General features: G+C 44.2%; 1 protein-coding gene across 1 annotated transcript in view; it reads right to left on the reverse strand.

Annotated features, from left to right (window-relative positions):
• Window positions 1–1,450: 1,450 nt before the first annotated feature.
• Window positions 1,451–17,706, reverse strand: part of LOC144257725 (pyroglutamylated RF-amide peptide receptor-like) — an 83,878-nt gene continuing 67,622 nt past the window's right edge. Inside the window, exons 2-6 of the mRNA XM_077805811.1 lie at window positions 15,810–15,968; window positions 11,976–12,037; window positions 8,340–8,575; window positions 6,719–6,816; window positions 1,451–1,857 (exon numbers count right to left, since the gene is read on the reverse strand). Coding sequence (XP_077661937.1) covers window positions 1,451–1,857; window positions 6,719–6,816; window positions 8,340–8,575; window positions 11,976–12,037; window positions 15,810–15,968 — 962 coding nt within the window. The remainder of the gene's footprint in view (window positions 1,858–6,718; window positions 6,817–8,339; window positions 8,576–11,975; window positions 12,038–15,809; window positions 15,969–17,706) is intronic.

Consider the following 17,706-nt stretch of genomic DNA (forward strand, 5'->3'; position numbering starts at 1 on the left):
TGGATGCTAGTGAATTTTCACAGTAAGGAAAATATCTCAATACACTTAACCCACCTCAAACCAGTAATTACTATGTAGCATTGCTAGGCAGGCACATTATTGACCGTAGAGTATGCAGGCAAGTGCAACAGCAATATGCACTGGAACAGTAGCTTCTGGTATAAAACAGACATCAGCCTTTCCTCCCTGCACATGATGAATGTCTGTGCTGATGCGGCAAGCTGGTCATTCCCCGTTGTTTCACAACAGCCTCTCGGGCATTCAGAATTAGTCTGCTTTCATCCAGGTGGCAATGAGGAATAACTTCACTGAAGTCAATGGGGCAACATCTGTACAGCTGGTCAGGAATTTTCAGCCAAAACCTTCTTTTTGTTTGAAAATGCTGATTCGTCAAAACTGAAGCAGTGCACAGGAAAGGGTCGCTGCTGAGGAATCTCCCGTTTCAAAACATTTGTGAATTGTATTTCCCAAACGGTTGGAAAAGAGGTCAAAACAGGACTTGCCAGCCATTTTGGAAACACATTTTCTGTTCAAAAAGGCTTTTTTTTTGTGCATGTAAAATTTTAGTTAGATTTGGTATTAATTAAATCATGAAGTATTATTCTTAGGAAAAAAAAGATCAAGACAAAATATTTCAACAGTTCCTGAATTTTAGATTTTTTTGATTAATGAAAATTTTGGAGATTTTGACTTTTTGGGATGGGAAAAAAATTTTGAAATCTCCAAAAACACTCATGGGCTGGAGAAACCTTTTCCTTCCCAGCTCCTCACACAGATCTGACACCAGTGTATGAGCAGCAGCAGCAGGATCCGTGGGATGCAACATTGTGTTGTCAGCTCAGGCAGCTGATAGCAGCGTGGACTCTTGAGCAAAGTCCGTGAAAGAGGCCCTGTGCACAGAGCATGCTGTCTTATCCCCATCCCCATGTCTGAGAGTCAGGCAAGAGCAGACGGTTCCTAAAACTAGGTTTCCATGGTTCATGCATTTCCAGCTTCTAATTTACGGGGGTGCGCGTCTCATCCTGTAAGGTGCAAAGCACCTTCAACACCTACTGAAGATAAGGAGACAAGGAGGCTGTTGGTTCAGCCCCAATTAACCTGATTTGTTTGGGGTTGGATGGAACCATCAGCTCAAGAGGGAAGATGAATAAAATAGCAATAATTAAAAAAGGAACATTCTACCACCCTCTCTCCCCATCCCTTTGGAAAACTGGCAGCCTTTTATCCTCTGAAACTCATCCATACCTGGTCCCATATTCCATAGGTTACATTTGAGATGGAGACTTGGGCAGCTGGAAATTAGAGTGAAATATAGAAACCAGTGACGAAAGAGAACACTGGAAATATTAAAGCACTCAGTGTGGCTTGTTTTCATTAAAGTGGATACTGCTCCCTAAAGCAAAGTTATTTTGATCCATGAAGCACAGTGTGTACTTGAAGTCAGCAGCAATCATGCTGACTGTCCGTTGGGCAGTATCTCCTTATGGGTGGCCACCATGGGGTAGGTAATGACCGCCACTGAAAGCACTGACTCCAGCTTTGCGGATGGCACCTGCTCACAGAGTCTCAGTTCCAGGTTCTCTGCACTCAGGTGTCTGTGCAAGCTTCTGCCCTCCTTCCTGATGCCACAGTTCGAGGGTCCCATTTTGGCCCTTTCCAGCTGCTGGCTCTCCTGCTTGTCGGCTGGCTCGGGGCTCCGCAAACTGCAGAAGAGAATAGCCACGAAGCTCTTCTTGAAGTTCTCATTCATAAAAGTGTAGACCACAGGGTTATTGAAAGAGTTAAAGAACCCGACGGCCTGGACGATGGCAAAGATTATCTTTACGGTGACATCATCGTAGCTTTCCTCCAGGTTATCTGGGGAGCAAGGGAATAGATTAGAAAGAACCAACCAGAGGGTCTTACCTATTAGACCCACATCTTTCTGTTTGCTACACTATGTGCTCCCTTGCCTTACCATTCACCAGCCTCCTCTCCAGTCCTTCAACATGCTCCCACTGCAACTATGTTGAAGCTCACCCCTGAGCATGAGGCCTATGCCGCTCTTACAGACAGGACTTAAGTGGTTGCAAAGGCCTCTTCACTGGGGTGAATTTCACCTGCAGTGAGGCAACCTGCTCTGCAGCACCTGCAATCTGGAATAGCCATTCGACCTCTCTCCAGTTTGTCCCTTTTCAAATCTTACCCCCCTGTGACTACCTCTCTCCCCAATTCATAGAATCGTAGCAGATTAGGGCTGGAATAGAACTCAGGAGGTCATCTAGTCCAACCCCCTGCTCAAGGCAGGACCAATCCCCAACTAAATCATCCCAGCCAGGGCTTTGTCAAGATGGGCCTTAAAAACCTCTAAGGATGGAGATTCCACCACCTCCCAAGGTAACGCATTCCAGTACTTCACCACCCTCCTAGTGAAAGAGTTTTTCCTAATATCCAACCTAGATCTCCCCCACTGCAACTTGAGAACATTGCTTCTTGTTCTGCCATCTGCCACCACTGAGAACAGCTGAGCTCCATCCTCTTTGGATCCCCTTTCAGGTAGTTGAAGGCTGCTATCAAATCCCCCCTCACTCTTCTCTTCTGCAGACTAAACAATCCCAGTTCCCTCAGCCTCTCCTCATAAGTCATGTGCCCCAGCTCCCTAATCATTTTCATTGCCCTATGCTTGACTCTCTCCAATTTGTCCACATCCCTTCTGTAGTGGGGGGGACCAAAGCTGCACACAGTACTCCAGGTGTGGCCTTACCAGTGCCGAATAGAAGGTAATAATCACTTCCCTCCATCTGCTGGCAATGCTCCTACTAATGCAGCCCAATATGCCTAGGCAACAAGGGCACACTGCTGACTCATATCCAGCTTCTCATCCACTGTAATCCCCAGGTCCTTCTCTGCAGAACTGCTGCTTAGCCAGTCGGTCCCCAGCCCGTAGCGGTGCATGGGATTCTTCTGTCCCAAGTGCAGGACTCTGCACTTGTCCTTGTTGAACCTCATCCGATTTCTTTTGGCCCAATTCTCCAATTTGTCTAGGTCACTCTGGACCCTATCCTTACCCTCCAGCATATCTACCTCTCCCCTCAGCTTAGTGTCATCCATGAACTTGCTGAGGGTGCAATCCATCCCATCCTCCAGATCATTAATGAAGAAGTTGAACAAAAACAGCCCCAGGACCGACCCTTGGGGCACTCCGCTTGATACTGGCTGCCAACTAGACATCGAGCCGTTGATCACTACCCGACAATCTAGCCAAATTTCTATCCACCTTATAGTCCATTCATCTAATCCATACTTCTTTAATTTGCTGGCAAGAATACTGTCACGAATCCTCTTCCTCTCCCACATTGCTGCTCTTATTTGTGCCTGCAGCTGTGCTATAATTTCAGCATTTTGATTCGAGCTAGTTGGTAAATATCTTCCCTGCACCAGTGGAATTTTTTTTAAATAGTTCTTTGTCAACATTTTTCACAGAAAATTGACAGTTTTTTTTTTTTTTTTCCTTTTGGTGACCAATTGAAAACTGAAATATTTCAGCCCCGAATTTGAAATGTCACTGTGGTGCCTCCTGGGAGTTGTAGTTCAGGTGGCTCATGATCCCCTTCTCCTCTAGAGGCTGGCCTACATCGCCCATGATGCACCATGGTCTCCTCTTGGTGAGGGGAGGTGGGGAACCATGGGAAATGAAATCGAGCGGGAGCGCGTGGCTCACGGAGGAAAATGCGAGCAGGGGGCACTGGAGTTGGGCTTTGGGAGAGCATTCTGTTTTCTGACAAAAAGTTGCAATTGCCACGGCGGAGCAGACACTTTTCATGAAACAACTTTGTTTAGTCAGAAACCCACTTGTCTGCTGAAAACTAGGTTTGTTGCCAAACTTTTGGCCAGCCCTAACTTTCATGTAGTTTTTAGGTGAGGTGGTATACAAAACAAGGACTAGAGCCCTTACAAGTATGTGTTGTCCCATTGACACGGTCTGAGCTTCTCATCTGAGTAAAGGTTTACAGGATCAGGCCCTATGTTTGTACTGTGCTGAGGTGAGGAATGCTGGTATTTGGAGAGAACTGGGAAACTGACCATAGGCCCAGCCGAGTACATTGAGGGCTAAATTGGGGAAATGTTGCTGTTTCCCCGCCACCCCCCCCCATTGATCACACTACTTGCATCACCACTGGAGTTTCCAGGGAGTGTTTATGGCAGGGCTGTTAAGAGCCGGCCTATGCTCTACTGAAGTCCCACTGAATCCCTCAAAATAGGACTGTGCTGCCTGTCTGCATAGTGTTAATTTCACCCCAAATCATCTCCACAACACCCCACGTACACTGGGAAAATGGTATCACAATATTACGGCTGGAGAAAATGAGGCAGAGAAGTTGCAGAACTCGACTAGGGCTATGCAGTGAATCGGTGACAGAGCCAGTATTAGGCTGCAGGAGACTCCCTGGCTTCCATCTCTAAGTTCAGGCCACTTTTTCAAGTAACTTTAATAGCACAGCATGCATGGGTATTGTTACAAAACCACCCATCGCTGCCTTGCCACCACAGACTGACTAATGTGCCTGAATAAATTTTTTTACATATGGAGATAGGCTGCATTTATGAATTGGAATGGCTTTTGTGTAACAGACGCTGTCAGTTGACATTCTGATCATTCATGTGTGGAGTGAGACCTTGTTGAGTTGGCAGGATTTTGAGGAGCTGTCTACGCTCACATTGCACTAATCAGTGAATTATATACTGTACTGAGGCAAGGATGCCTCTTTTGCCGGCTATTTGAGAATCTTCTCTTTTATAATCAACATCCCCAAGGGGATGGAAGGAGGACTCAGCTGGGCATACAGGAAGACAAATTTTGCAAATACTAGGCCAGTTCCTCCTCTCATGGCATAGCTGCATTGTCTTCAATGAAGATACACTGATTTACACCATCTGGCTCATTGTCCTGTGATTTACTGCTTTCAATTACTTGTAAACCTGGGCTAGATTCAGATCTCATTCTCGTCAGCACAAAGCCAGAATAACGCCACTGATTGCAGGGGTGTGGGGGGAGGAAATTACTTTGGATTTAGGATGGTGGATCTGAGAGCAGAAATGATCCATCATATTCATTCATCTGCTGCATTCATTTCTTATGTTGAATTCTGCTGAGAAGCTAGTGTGTGTGGGTGTAATTGGTGTATTTAGTCCTTAGCCATAGCGTTGTTGTTGTTGTTTTTTCAAGACAGCAAAAGAGCCACTCTGGCTGGAGACCTCCCCTATAAAATAATTGGAGTTGGACCCAAGCTGTAAAATTTGGATCTGGTTTGATCTTGGCTTCAGTGTATGGGTCCTGCCCATTATAGAAACTGAAACATTTGCAAATGGATTTAGATTTCAGCCTGCCCAAAGAGTGTAAGAATATCTGGAATTAGGTTTTTGGTTCAAGCTCATGTCTAAATACAAGGAATAGTGCAGGCAACTCCAAAACAGTGGGTGCTCTTGGCTGTCCTCAAGGTCATATCCCAGGCAAAAACAAATGGGTCAGGCATTCTACCCAATTTAGATAATAGTGTTTCCCCTCTGGCCCAAGCTGTTAGCTAAAGTTCAGGACTTTGAAGGATTTTTTCCATTAGGATGAGAAATTGCTACTGCAAGTCAGGTCTACTTTTGGTGTCATCTTGTTTATTTACAAAAAATGTACACAGTCTATCTCCCCGGACACATTAGAAACAAACAATAGTAGGCAGTTTTCTTGCTCAGAAATTCCCAAATCTGCCAACTTCATGAGCTCTCTGCCCAAGAAGCTCTGTCTCTCTGCTTCCTCTCAGAGCCACATTCACAACCCCATCCCCAGGCTTTCTGCTCCAACACACAGAGTCTGCTGCCCATATCCTAGCCATGTGTTTGCAGCCAGGGAAACCCCACACTCTACACAACTTAGCACTAACCTGGCATGCAGCCTAGAACCTTGGGCAGTAGCCTCCCAGCTGTCATTACTCAATAAAGGGACTTGATTGCTCCTTCTCTTGAGCCTAAAGGGATTTTATTCCAGAATAATTACTGCTCTTTGGAAATGCAGTAATTACACTGGAATAAAGTGAGTCTAGAACACAATGTCCTTATAGGGAGTTATTCAGGAATAGTTTTTGCAGAATAGTTTCCTTGTGTACATTAGCCTTTAGCTATCATCTCCAATGCTGCAATACCGCAGTCAGTTCTGGACAATGCGGTATCGGAAAGATATGGGCAAACGGACAAGAGTTCAGAGAAGACCATTAATGAAAAAAATCAAGGGGCTTAAGCAATGCAGTTTTGATGAATGAGTAGAAGAGCTAAGTATATATTGGTGCTAATAGACTATTCTGGAATTGCAGTGGAGCTACTGTCTCAAGGGAGGTTTCAGAGTAGCAGCCGTGTTAGTCCGTATTCACAAAAAGAAAAGGAGGACTTGTGGCACCTTAGAGACTGACCAATTTATTTGAGCATAAGCTTTCATGAGCTACGGCTCACTTCATCAGATGCGTCTTTTTCCACTGAATGCATCTGAATGCACTGAATGTAGCTCACGAAAGCTTATGCTCAAATTAATTTGTTAGTCTCTAAGGTGCCTCAAGTCTTCCTTTTCTTTTTTCTCTCAAGGGAATGTCTCTTGTTTTATTTTTATTGGTCATTTCAGGAATTTTAGGATCTCTCTCTCTCTCACACACACACATGCACACAGAGTCTTTTATCAGTTCAATTTATATCTACTCACTGTATTCAAACAACATGTGGACAACGTGAAAAGGTGCCCAGCACGCAGCGAAGAACAGCACTACAATAACCATCATCATCACGGCTCGTTTCTTCTTCCTGGAGGAAGCCATTTGAGACAGAGAGCGAGAGCTGACAAGGAGACATTTATAGCAGGAGGCAAGCAGAAATTCAGCACCTGATCATTTGTACTGAGAGAAATAGGCTAGTTGCGTTCAGATGGTAGGAGAGTGAAAAGCATTCACTGTAGAGCATTCACATTCCTGATAAAAGGACACAAGGATGGTCAATGAAATTGAAAGGTGGCAAATACCACCCCCCTCACCCCGCCCCCACCAATCTGATTAAAGGAAGCACTTTTTTTCTACACAATGCAAAATTAACCAGTGGAACTCATTGCCAAAAGGCCTCTGAAGCAGCTAATACCGGCCCCTGTCAGAGTCAGAATTCTGAAGTAGATTGACCACTGGTCTACTCCTAGTATGGGAATTCTTCTGACTGCATCACAACCACTTTATGACCGTTATACCAGCTGGCTTAACATTTTTTCATTTGCCAGGAAATTGCTATATTTTCTAGAGGGGTTGGATAATGCCCGAAAGGTTTGCAGCTTTGCTTCCAGTTGGATAAGCACCCAGAAAGCTCAGGGGCCCAATTCTGCTCTCACTGACTCTGATGTAAATCTGGAGGTATCCACGGAAGTGAATGGAGTTACACTGATGCAAAACGGGTGTCGGAGGAGAATCGGGACAATGTGTTTATTTGGGCCGTAACAGGATTGCAGAATCCAAAGAGACTTCCCAGGTTCTGGGTATTTCCTTCTTGGGACACTCCAAATTTCCTCCCTCCCTCTGACAGCTCTTTGCTTCTCCCTGTGTTTCTTCAGGGTTAGCTGAATAGGCCTCTATGGTGCATCAGTGGCCACTAGTACTGCCCACGACTATATGCTCTCCATTTGATTGTGCTGCTTTCATGCCTCTCCCTTTGAGCATCACTCTGTAGGTCTCCTGGGAAAAGGGTGGGAGTGGGAATCTGACCTCCTGAAAGAATTTCACAAGTGTGGTATAAACGGCAGCCAAAATTCTGGGGAACGTTCTTTGGGCTGAGCTTCCTAACAGCCATGGGAGTTAAGTGGCAGGCCTATGCAACGGTGAGAGAAACTGAACCATAAAGCACCCAGCACAGTAGGGTCCTGGCCCAGGACTGGGGCTTCTACATACTACAGGAATGAAAGTTCTGATTCCGCACTTACTGGAGTCAATGGAAAAGTTCTCATTGACTTCAGTGTGTGTTGGAACAGCCCTATAGGACTTGCCTAAGGTTCTACAGTAAGTCAGTGGCAGAACAATTAATAGAACCCAGGAGTCCAGACGACCAGTCCTCTCTTCTAACCACCTGCCAACATTGCCTACTAGTTCTCGCACTCATGCCTAAGCTGTGATGCTTCTCCTCTGGTCTAGGGCTGCCAAGTCTCCAGGATTGTCCTATAGTCTCCAGGTTTTAAGGATTCATATTTAATTAAAGATAATGCCATGTGATGAAACCTCCAAGAATTCATCCAACCGAAGGTGGCAACCCTATCTCTGTGCCATTTAAAGCCAGTCAAACAGGCGGCTACCCACCTTGTTATTTTAGCCATTTCGTGGCGACTCAGGGTGTTCAATACTGAAGAGTCTCCAATCCGTTTCTTGATCCACAGCTCGTATCCTATCCGGGAGTAGAGCATCAGCATGGCCGTGAGTGGCACCAGAAACAAGGCCACCAGGATAAAGATTGCATAAGCACGGCGCAGCTCAATGCTATGCCAGGACTCCAGACAGCAGACATGATGAATATTATAGAGAAAGTCATATTTCACCTAAGGGTGGGGGGGGAGGGGCGTGGAGTGGAGAAAGATACAAGGTCAGAGACTTACAAGAGATGATCAGTGCATCAGAGAGGGAGCGTCAGAGAAAATAATATCAGTATGAACAAGAATGACACAACACTGACAATAAATAAGAAAAGGGGAAACGAATCAAATCTAAAAGCAACAAAAAGCCAAGAAGGGAGGAGTGCCAGAGACTCTGTGTAGTCCACTAGGGACTTTGCTATTGCTAGTGATTTTACGTCGAAGATGTTCAGATACCATGGTGATGGGCAGCGGTATAAAACCCCAAGCTAGGTAGGTAGGTAGATAGACCAACACCTTGAAATTTGAACCCAAACCAGAAACACCAAGAGTTAAGATTTTTTTTTTTTGCTTATATATAAATTGTCACTTTACATAAGAATTGACATACAGGGTCAGACCAATGGTCCACTTAGCCTAGTATCTTGTCTCTGGCAGTGAAACTTCAGGAGAAGTGTACAGAGCAGGGCAGTTTGGAGAGATCCATACTTGTTTTCCCCTTCTGCCTTGTGGCAATCAGAGGTTTATGGTTTCCCCAAACATGAGGTTACATCCTTGACCATCTTGGCTCATAGCCATTGATGGACCTATCATTCGTGAACTTATCTAGGTTTTTTTTTAACCCAGTTATGCTTTTGGCCATCATAACATCCCCACAGGCAGTGAGTTCCACAGGTGTTAATTGTGTGTTGTGTGAAAAAGTACTTCCTATTGTTTGTATTAAAGGTGCTGCCTATTCATTTCATCGGGTGACCGTAGTTCTTGTGTTTATGTGAAGGGTTAAATAACATTTCGCTATTCACTTTCTCCATACCAGTCATAATTTTATTGACCTTTATAATCTTCTCCTCTCTTTTCTGAACTGAACAGCCCCAATCTTTTTAGTCTGTCCTCGTATGGAAGCCATTCCATACCCTTGAGCATCTTTGTTGCCCTTTTTTGAACCTTGTCCATTTGTTTCAATGGTTAATCCCATGCACTGTTAAAAATATGTGCCTTATTTCTAATTTGAATTGGTCTGCCTTTGCCTTTCAGACATTGATTCTTGTTCTATCTATGCCATTCTCCACTAGATTAAAGAGCCCTATAGTGTCGGTATTTATACTCTGTAATCAAGTCAACTCTTAAGCTTGTTCATAAACTGAACAGACGGAGCTCCTTAAGTCTCTTGCTGGAAAGTATATTTTTTCCAGCCCTTGAATCGTTTTCAGGGCCAAGTGATTTGCTCAAAGTAACAAGAAGAATCAGGAAATAGACCCAGGAACCTTGGCTTCCCTGTCTCCCCTGCTCTAGATGTCACATCCCTTGTCTCCCCTTGATGAATACAGCAATAGCTTAGTTCTGCCGGCTCCATACTTAATTTGACTACGTACTGCATCTTGGAAGCTTCTGTTACAGACTTGAGTAGCTGTTTTACAGTTCTGTCTGCTGCAGAGTTATAGTGAGATAAAACTCAGACAGACCTGGCACTTGGCATATATTGATGACAATGTAAAGTGGAAAATGATTGACATGGTTTATCAGTGAGAATGCTGCTTTACAAATTAATGTTACTGCTGAAGAAGCCCCTAATTGCTAGGACACAATGCTTATAAAAAGGCAGAGGGAACAATGCAAAATGCAGCAGAGAAACTGGCTTTGCAGAGGGAATGGGAGTTAATCACTCACTTCATGCCCACCCTTGCTGTCTGTCAGCAAATAGAGTGTCTGGAAAATGTAAATACCTTCTTTTTTAAAGGCTTCTGGCAGGAAGGTATTTAAATAAGCACTCAGATCTGTAAAGTTAATTCTCCTAGCAGAGACAAGGTGGGCAAGATATTATCTTTTATTGGACCAACTTCTGTTGGTGAAAGAGACGTGCTTTGGAGCATACACAAAGCTTTTCTCCTAGCAGGACATTTAAATTGCTATGTAATTCATTTACATTTGTAGAGTGCTTTGAAGATGAAAAGTGTGATGTCAGTGCCAGGTAATATGAAAACACTCTGGGCCCGCTCATCAGCTGCTGTAAATTGGTATTGGTCCATTGGCATAAGTATGGAACGGAGCATGCCTTCTGTGAATCTGCACAGCTGAGATATAGTTCTCTGTGTCTGCAAATGGGATCTTTTTTCCATTATGTTTTATGCATGTAACTAATGTAACAGTGTCCATCTGACCCAAAGATCTGCTCACTGGTTCATCACCTCTATGAAAACTCTCTAGTTTGACACACTTGACGTTTGCAATAATGATTTAACTGCATTTGGACAGTTTCTGATTTCAGTTAGGCTGGGGTCAACCCCCCGGAGCTGCTCCTGATTCACACTAGAAGAACAGAGCTAAGGGACTGGTGGGAGTAGATTGGTGGAGCTCCATTTAAGACAACAAAGCTATACTGATATACGACTGCAGGGGACCTGGCCCGTTGTCTAAGCTGTGTTAAATGTGGCGCAGAACGAGATTTTAAGTGCCGATATCATAAAGCATGCTGCTTCTGCTTATCATATAGAACAGCAACGTGCAGTGCCACTGAGCATGGCTAATACCCACTTCTACAATGACGCACCGGGAAGGAGGGGAGTCCCCAGTTGTTTTTCACTCAGACACCCCAATTAACTGTGATTAAAGTCGCTGTCAGGGACAAACTGTGGGCACTGGTGGCTTGACTGACATCCAGTAGAAGCATCATTCTTTGAAACGACCTGCTGATTTCCCCCTGGAAAATTTTACTATTCATTCTGGGCCTGATTTGCCTCTCACACCAGTATAAATCGGGAGTAACTCCACCGAGGTCACTGGGATTACTCTGGTATAAAACTGGCAGGAGAGGAGAATCAGGCCTCTCTATCTGATAACAGTACCACATATACTGCCTGCCAATCCTATTGTCATAAGCTTCTTAGTGGCAAGATCTCAGGCAAAGAATTTTGTGTGTTAAGCCATCAGACTATTGCACAAGGATTCGTAGGGCCTGTCTGCACTGCACTCAGAGGTGTGACTGCACAGACATATCTGAGCTGGCTTTGATCTAGCTAGCTCGAATAATATAGCAGTGGAACGAGGGCAGGACGGACTGCATAAGCTCACTAGGATGTGTTTTCGAGCAGCTAGCCCAGGCTGCTTTGGCTTTACTGCTATTGTTAAACCAGCTAGATCAAAGCTAGCTCGGTACGTCTACAGGTGCTGCAGTGTAGACATATCCAGCCCAAGCCTGAATGCCTACATTACAATTTCATAGCCCTACAGCCCGAGCCCCGCCAGCCCAAATCAGGTGACATAGGCCAGCCCTGGATGTTTTATTGCAGGTGGACATACCCTAACAATAACACTGAGTGGCAGTTTTCAGATAAGCATTCTCTTCCATGAATGGGTGACTGGCATTTACCTCCAGAGTCTGAACGTACAGCATGGGCGACCCAACAATGACTGCAATCGTCCATACGAATCCTGTTTAAAGAGAGAAGAAAGGAAGAAATTAATTCTTTCAATTATGACAGTTACTTTTCAACATTTATCTCAAGGCATTTGTCAGTGTTTACTTTTGCCAAGTGAATTGGCTAGAATGAAAGAGCTGAGGCTCTAGATTTCTAATAACTGAGAGTTTGCCAATCAAGAAGCATCTTGTTTTTTTCACTTTGTTAATTATGCATAACTGCAGGACTCGCTTGGCCTTTCTACCTCTCTCTGCAGAGAATTCTTTGCTCATTGTCAAGGTGAATCAGTTACAGATTAAGAATCTAATATCTAATCCTTTACACTTTTCCTGGTTTAAAATGAACAGTATTTCAGTCTCCAGATCCAGCCAACTCCAGATGTTGTTCACTTGAAATCAAATTTTCAGAGTAAGGAAATTGTTCCAAACGAATAATCACACTATACTTTCATTCTGCCTCCCTTGCTCATGCTTAGTAATATCGTGCTTTGCAAATAGTTCCATTGATTTAAATGGAGCTATTCTAAAGAAAACTACTACTCAGTGTGAGTCAAGGAGACTAATAAGTCCGCAGAATAAGACTGTAGGCTGAAATTCTACTGTGGGTTATGCACCATTTAAGTGCTCAAAGTATGGTTCAAATGGGATGTAGACCTTGGGTTAGCCCTCTGCACAGGGGCAAATTTCACGTGCAATGAATTTTGGTTATGGGGAAAGTCACTGTGTTTGTAAATATGAGTTTTTCCCTGATTTATACCATTGGAGCTACTATAGATCATGGCCCAATTTGGCCCAATATATTGGATACCTTTTTAAAAAGGTGTCTCAGTGTGCTGTTTAACTTTGTATTGTTTCATCTGTACAATATTCCATATGCTTATATTGGGAAATAACTGTCTGGGTGTGAGGAAATGTTCAATTCAGTCAACAAAAGCCTTTTCACTGGCCTCGTTAGGCATCGGATCAAACCTTAGGTGTAACCACTGTGGGTGGTGAAGCGGCATTCTCTTGTTAATTGCACCCGCTGTACAACTGTTCAAGAAACGTCACCCCCCTTGTAGGGTTTGAGATAAGATGAATGGAGCCTGTGCAGTTCACCCAGGTCTCCCTGCAGCCTTTTGTGAGGGGGTGTGTTTCTGAGATCCAAAAGATGACTTTAGTGCCAGGAAACAGGATTATGTTTTCATTTCAGAGGGATTTAAGAGCTCACAAAGTTCCCCACCTCTTGATCTCTCTGTTTCATCCTGGGTCTAGTGCTAAATACTCTTCAATCTTTCAAAAAAATTACCTGACACCTGCACAAAGCCAGATGCGGGATGCAAACAAAGGAAGATACCCGGCTCCCTTTTATGTCCTCTGAAATCAATGGGGTCACACTAGCATGGTGTAACTCAGGCTGAAGGATTTTCTTTTCCTTTAACAAACACACAGGTAATGCAGATTCTTTTTCTCTTGGAAGATGAATTTTTCCTTGTGCAGAGAGCCAGCATGAGGACTATGTACCCTGAAGTCCCACTTAAGCCCAGTTTTGAGGATTGACGTAATGCTCAGAATTATGTACACTGGCCCTTTATGCAGGCAGGGGAAGGAAACGGAAAACCTCGTAAGCATGCAAGAAGTCCTGAACCTACAAGCTCTTCTTTACAGTGAGCCCGACCCTGCCCTGCTGAAGGGAGCTTTGTCATTGATTTCAGAGGAGGCAGGATCAAGCATTGTATAAGCCAAGCTGCCGAACACTGTAAAGCCAAAAATCACACTAGATAACTGCAGTGCTGCCGGGCTATCTTTTGCCTGCTGCTGAATGGTTGTTTGGGGACTGGGGAGCGGGCCAGGGAAGCCCTGCTCACACCTCCACAACACACACAGACACACACACACACACAATCTTTTTCACCTGGGCAGAAGGAACCATTGCATTCCCCCAGGAGAGCACCTGCCATCTTCCCCCAGCACAGACTCATCACTAGTACGAAGCACCCCAGAGCAGGATAGAGTGATGCTGAAGGAGTCCCCTATGAACGAATGGGGCAGTTGATGCTCCCAGTAGCCCCAGGGGTATTCTGCCAGACTCTTTCCTGCGTGAGGTCTCCTTCTGCAACATATCCCCTTTTAATGTGGCATTAGCTATGGATTCCTCTCGTCTAGTCCTACTACGTAGAGATCTGTAGGAAATGGAATTTGCATCCCACAAAAAAAAATTGAAGATTTGTTTTCGTTCTCAATTGGAACAAAACCGAACATCTCTTTTTGGAAATTTTCTGCCCACCTGAATTTTTGAAAAATGTTCACTTGGGGTCAATCAGAACATCCTCTTACCAGAAAGTCGAAAAGTTTCGGTCTGATTTTGATTTTAAAAATAAATGAACATTTCAAAATGAAAAGTCATTTAGAAATGAGAAATCAAAATGGAACAATCTGAGAGTGTCAAAACGTTCCATTCTGACACCACCAAAATGCTGCGTTCCAATTCTTTTTCCTTGATGAAATTTCATCTACAGCGGATACCTTCCTACAGAAAATGTCTGTTTCAGTGAAAGAGCATTTTCCAATGGAGAAATGCTCTGTTGGGAATGTTTTGACCAGTTCTAAAATCAAGTCATCTAGTCCATCCCATCCATGCAGGTTTATCCAGGGATTGTGTCATCCCAGTGCTTTTTGTGCAATCTGGTTTGAAATCACCCAAGGCACAGGGACCTGTTCTGCCCAGACATAAGTTATTACTAAATTTAGGACAAAGTGTCATTTATCATTGAACCTGGGATTCAAATGTGATTTAAATGTATCCAATTAAAACAAAAAACACACGTCACTGACCTGAGACTTTTTTTGAAACCGATGGTTTTTAATAGCAAAAGTAAACCAGATCCTACAGCACTGGTTTCAGTGAGGCCACTCATGTAACAAGGTGCTATTCAGGGTGAGTAAGAGGATCAGAATCAGTCCCACTGTCTTTATAGTTCTGTAGAGCTTGAAAGCAGCAATGTAAAACTTGATTCTTCCCACACTTCCATGATGGAGCAGGCGGGGGATCAGGAATAGTTCCACTGAAATCATGCTGATGTAAAGATGGTGTAAATGAGAGCAGAATCAGACTGTCACAGTGGACTCAAGAAAATAGTGAGGGATTAAATTGTGTAATGCACTGGTGTGTTTGTGTGAGAGAACTCACCTCTGTTACAGGCCTGCCCAGTGTTGTGTTTAGCCAGACACAAAAAGAAACCATGTGCTTTCAGTCTGAATGACTTGTCTTTTTCATGAAAGAGAAAAACCAGCCAACCTAGAATGGCTCAAAGCCAATGCTCATGGAAGTTAATGGGAAGGTTCCCTTATTAGCTTCCATGGGGGTTTCCCTATGTTTGTCCAACATGGGTTGGATTTGAACGTGTCCTAGAGACAGCATTGCCAACTCTCACAATTTTGTCATGAGTCTCATGATGATTATTGTTTTCCTTAAAGTCCCAGCTCCTGGAGTCAAGTGGATATGGGATGATTTCAGCTTTCATTCTTAAAAAGAACAAGTAAGTTTCTAGCCCTTGTGGCTATGGAGAAAGCTTCAAAAATGTGACCTCAGTGCACCCTATAGGCTCAAAAAACCTTAAATAGAGGGCAAATTAAAAAAAAACTTTGAATCTATTATTTGTACATAATCTCATGATCTGAAAGCTGATCTCATGTTTTTTGGTGAGCCTGACTCATGATCTTTGAACATTTGGAGTTTGCAATACTGTAGAGGTGCAAAACTCCATGCCCCATTACCAGTTACCCTACATATATACTCAGCCATACCTAGCATTTTGTAGGTTCTCTTGTTTGTGTACTGTCTCTTCATCTTCAGTGGGTGAACTATTCCTTGGTACCTCTCTACAGCAATGCATGTCATGGTAAGGGTGCTGGCCACAACTGCCGTGGTCTGAATGAAGGGGACCATCTTGCACACAAAGGGGCCTAGAAAAGAAAGACACATTTTAGTGTGCTGGCTCTCATGGCAGAAATAAATCCTAACCCTAAGGCCTGGGAGCAAATTTCAGCTGGTGGAAGGGGGGGGGGGGCTCAATTCTAACTCAGATTGTCCTCTATGCATGGACTTCTTTTTAATCTTGGGGTTGTCAAATAACCTGAGCCAGATTCCTTCCTGTACAGAGATCTACTTAGCCCAGGAGAGGAGGGGACCGTCAAAGAACTGGTGATAACTAGAGTTAGGTGAAATTTTTCAGACAAAACTTATTTTTGGTGAAAAAATGGAGATTCAGCACCACGAAAACATTTCACAAATTCCTGCAGGCTTTGCCAAATTGTTTTGACTGGGGGAAAAAAATTGGAACACGCAAGTGGTTTGGATTTTTTTTTAAAGAAAAAATGTTTAAAAACTGTCAAAATGATATTGTCAAAATAAAATATTTAGTTTGACCCAAAACTTTTTTTTTTGACTTTTGGATTTGCTAAAACATTTCAAAAAATGTCATTTTGCATTCAACCCCAAACAACACTGCTCCCTCCGCCCCTCAGGTGGTGGTGGTTGGTTGTTGGTTTTTTGTTTCTATTTGCCAGCAAAAAGAAAAATCCATTATTTGCACAACTCTAGCTGTAACTTCCTGATTCCTTCTAGCTGCCTTGGCCTGGCCCTGCTCTAAGTCAGAGCAGCCTAAAGGCTTCTCTAAAATACACTAGGTAGGGATGGTCCCCAAGAGACCAGGCATCAGCTAAGAACTGGCCAAGCTCAGGTGTGCTCTACCCCTCCACCCCCTAGACATGCTCCTACACTAGATTGTGGGGTGAGTTGGAGTATGTAGGCATTCCTATGCTGGGAAAATCTCAGCGAGCCAGTTAGAGACTCTGGGCACCACCTGAGCATTGCAAAGTGGCAGGAAAACAGGGGAGAGAATCTAGCCACGTGTCCAGCAGGCTTCCGCTTAATTGCAGAATGAATTCAATGCTTTTCTTTCCTGCACGCCGGTGTAGGATAATGTGCAATTACATTACTTTTGACCGCTGGATGTCTGCCCAGCTTTTCAGAGCTAAAACAAACAAGCAGCGAGGGGCTGAGTGTGATGACTTCTCAACAATCCTTCCAGCCCCCTGTGAAAGAAGGGAAATTTTAGCCAGCATGTCACAAGAGCCCTTAGGATGGGGACTACAGAGCGATCCAGTGGAGTCCATGGCACAATGCAGGAAGGTGGAGTTTCTTGCAGAGCCGTGCAGCACCATGTACCATTGGATCTTGGTTTACGACTGGGGCTCATAGGTACTATGGTAACCCCCCAAACCCAATAATAATTAACAGTATCATCTTTAAAACCCGTCCCACACACGCACCGCCTTCGATTTAGACACTGCTATAGTAAGCCTCTTTCATTTCAGACCAATATTCGGAAGCAGCCAAGACCTCACCAGTGTAATGGTAATAGGGAAGTATCACTCAGACATTAAATGGACTGCACCAAGCCAGAGCATATCTTGAGCTCAAATCCAGCCCTGGGCTCTGCAGATATGGATGCCGCCAAGCTGTGGAGTCAGTATGGTTCCATGGGCAAACAGCAGCAGGATGCTGCTTGGGTGGTACACAGAGCTCAGCCCCATGGAAAAGCCCCACCAGAGCTGCCCAAAGAGGTCTGGGCAGGCATGGGTCATAGAATCATAGACTATCAGGGTTGGAAGGGACCTCAGGAGGTCATCTAGTCCAACC

The sequence above is a fragment of the Eretmochelys imbricata genome, chromosome 26, assembly GCF_965152235.1.
Source record: "Eretmochelys imbricata isolate rEreImb1 chromosome 26, rEreImb1.hap1, whole genome shotgun sequence".
NCBI lineage: Eukaryota > Metazoa > Chordata > Testudines > Cheloniidae > Eretmochelys > Eretmochelys imbricata.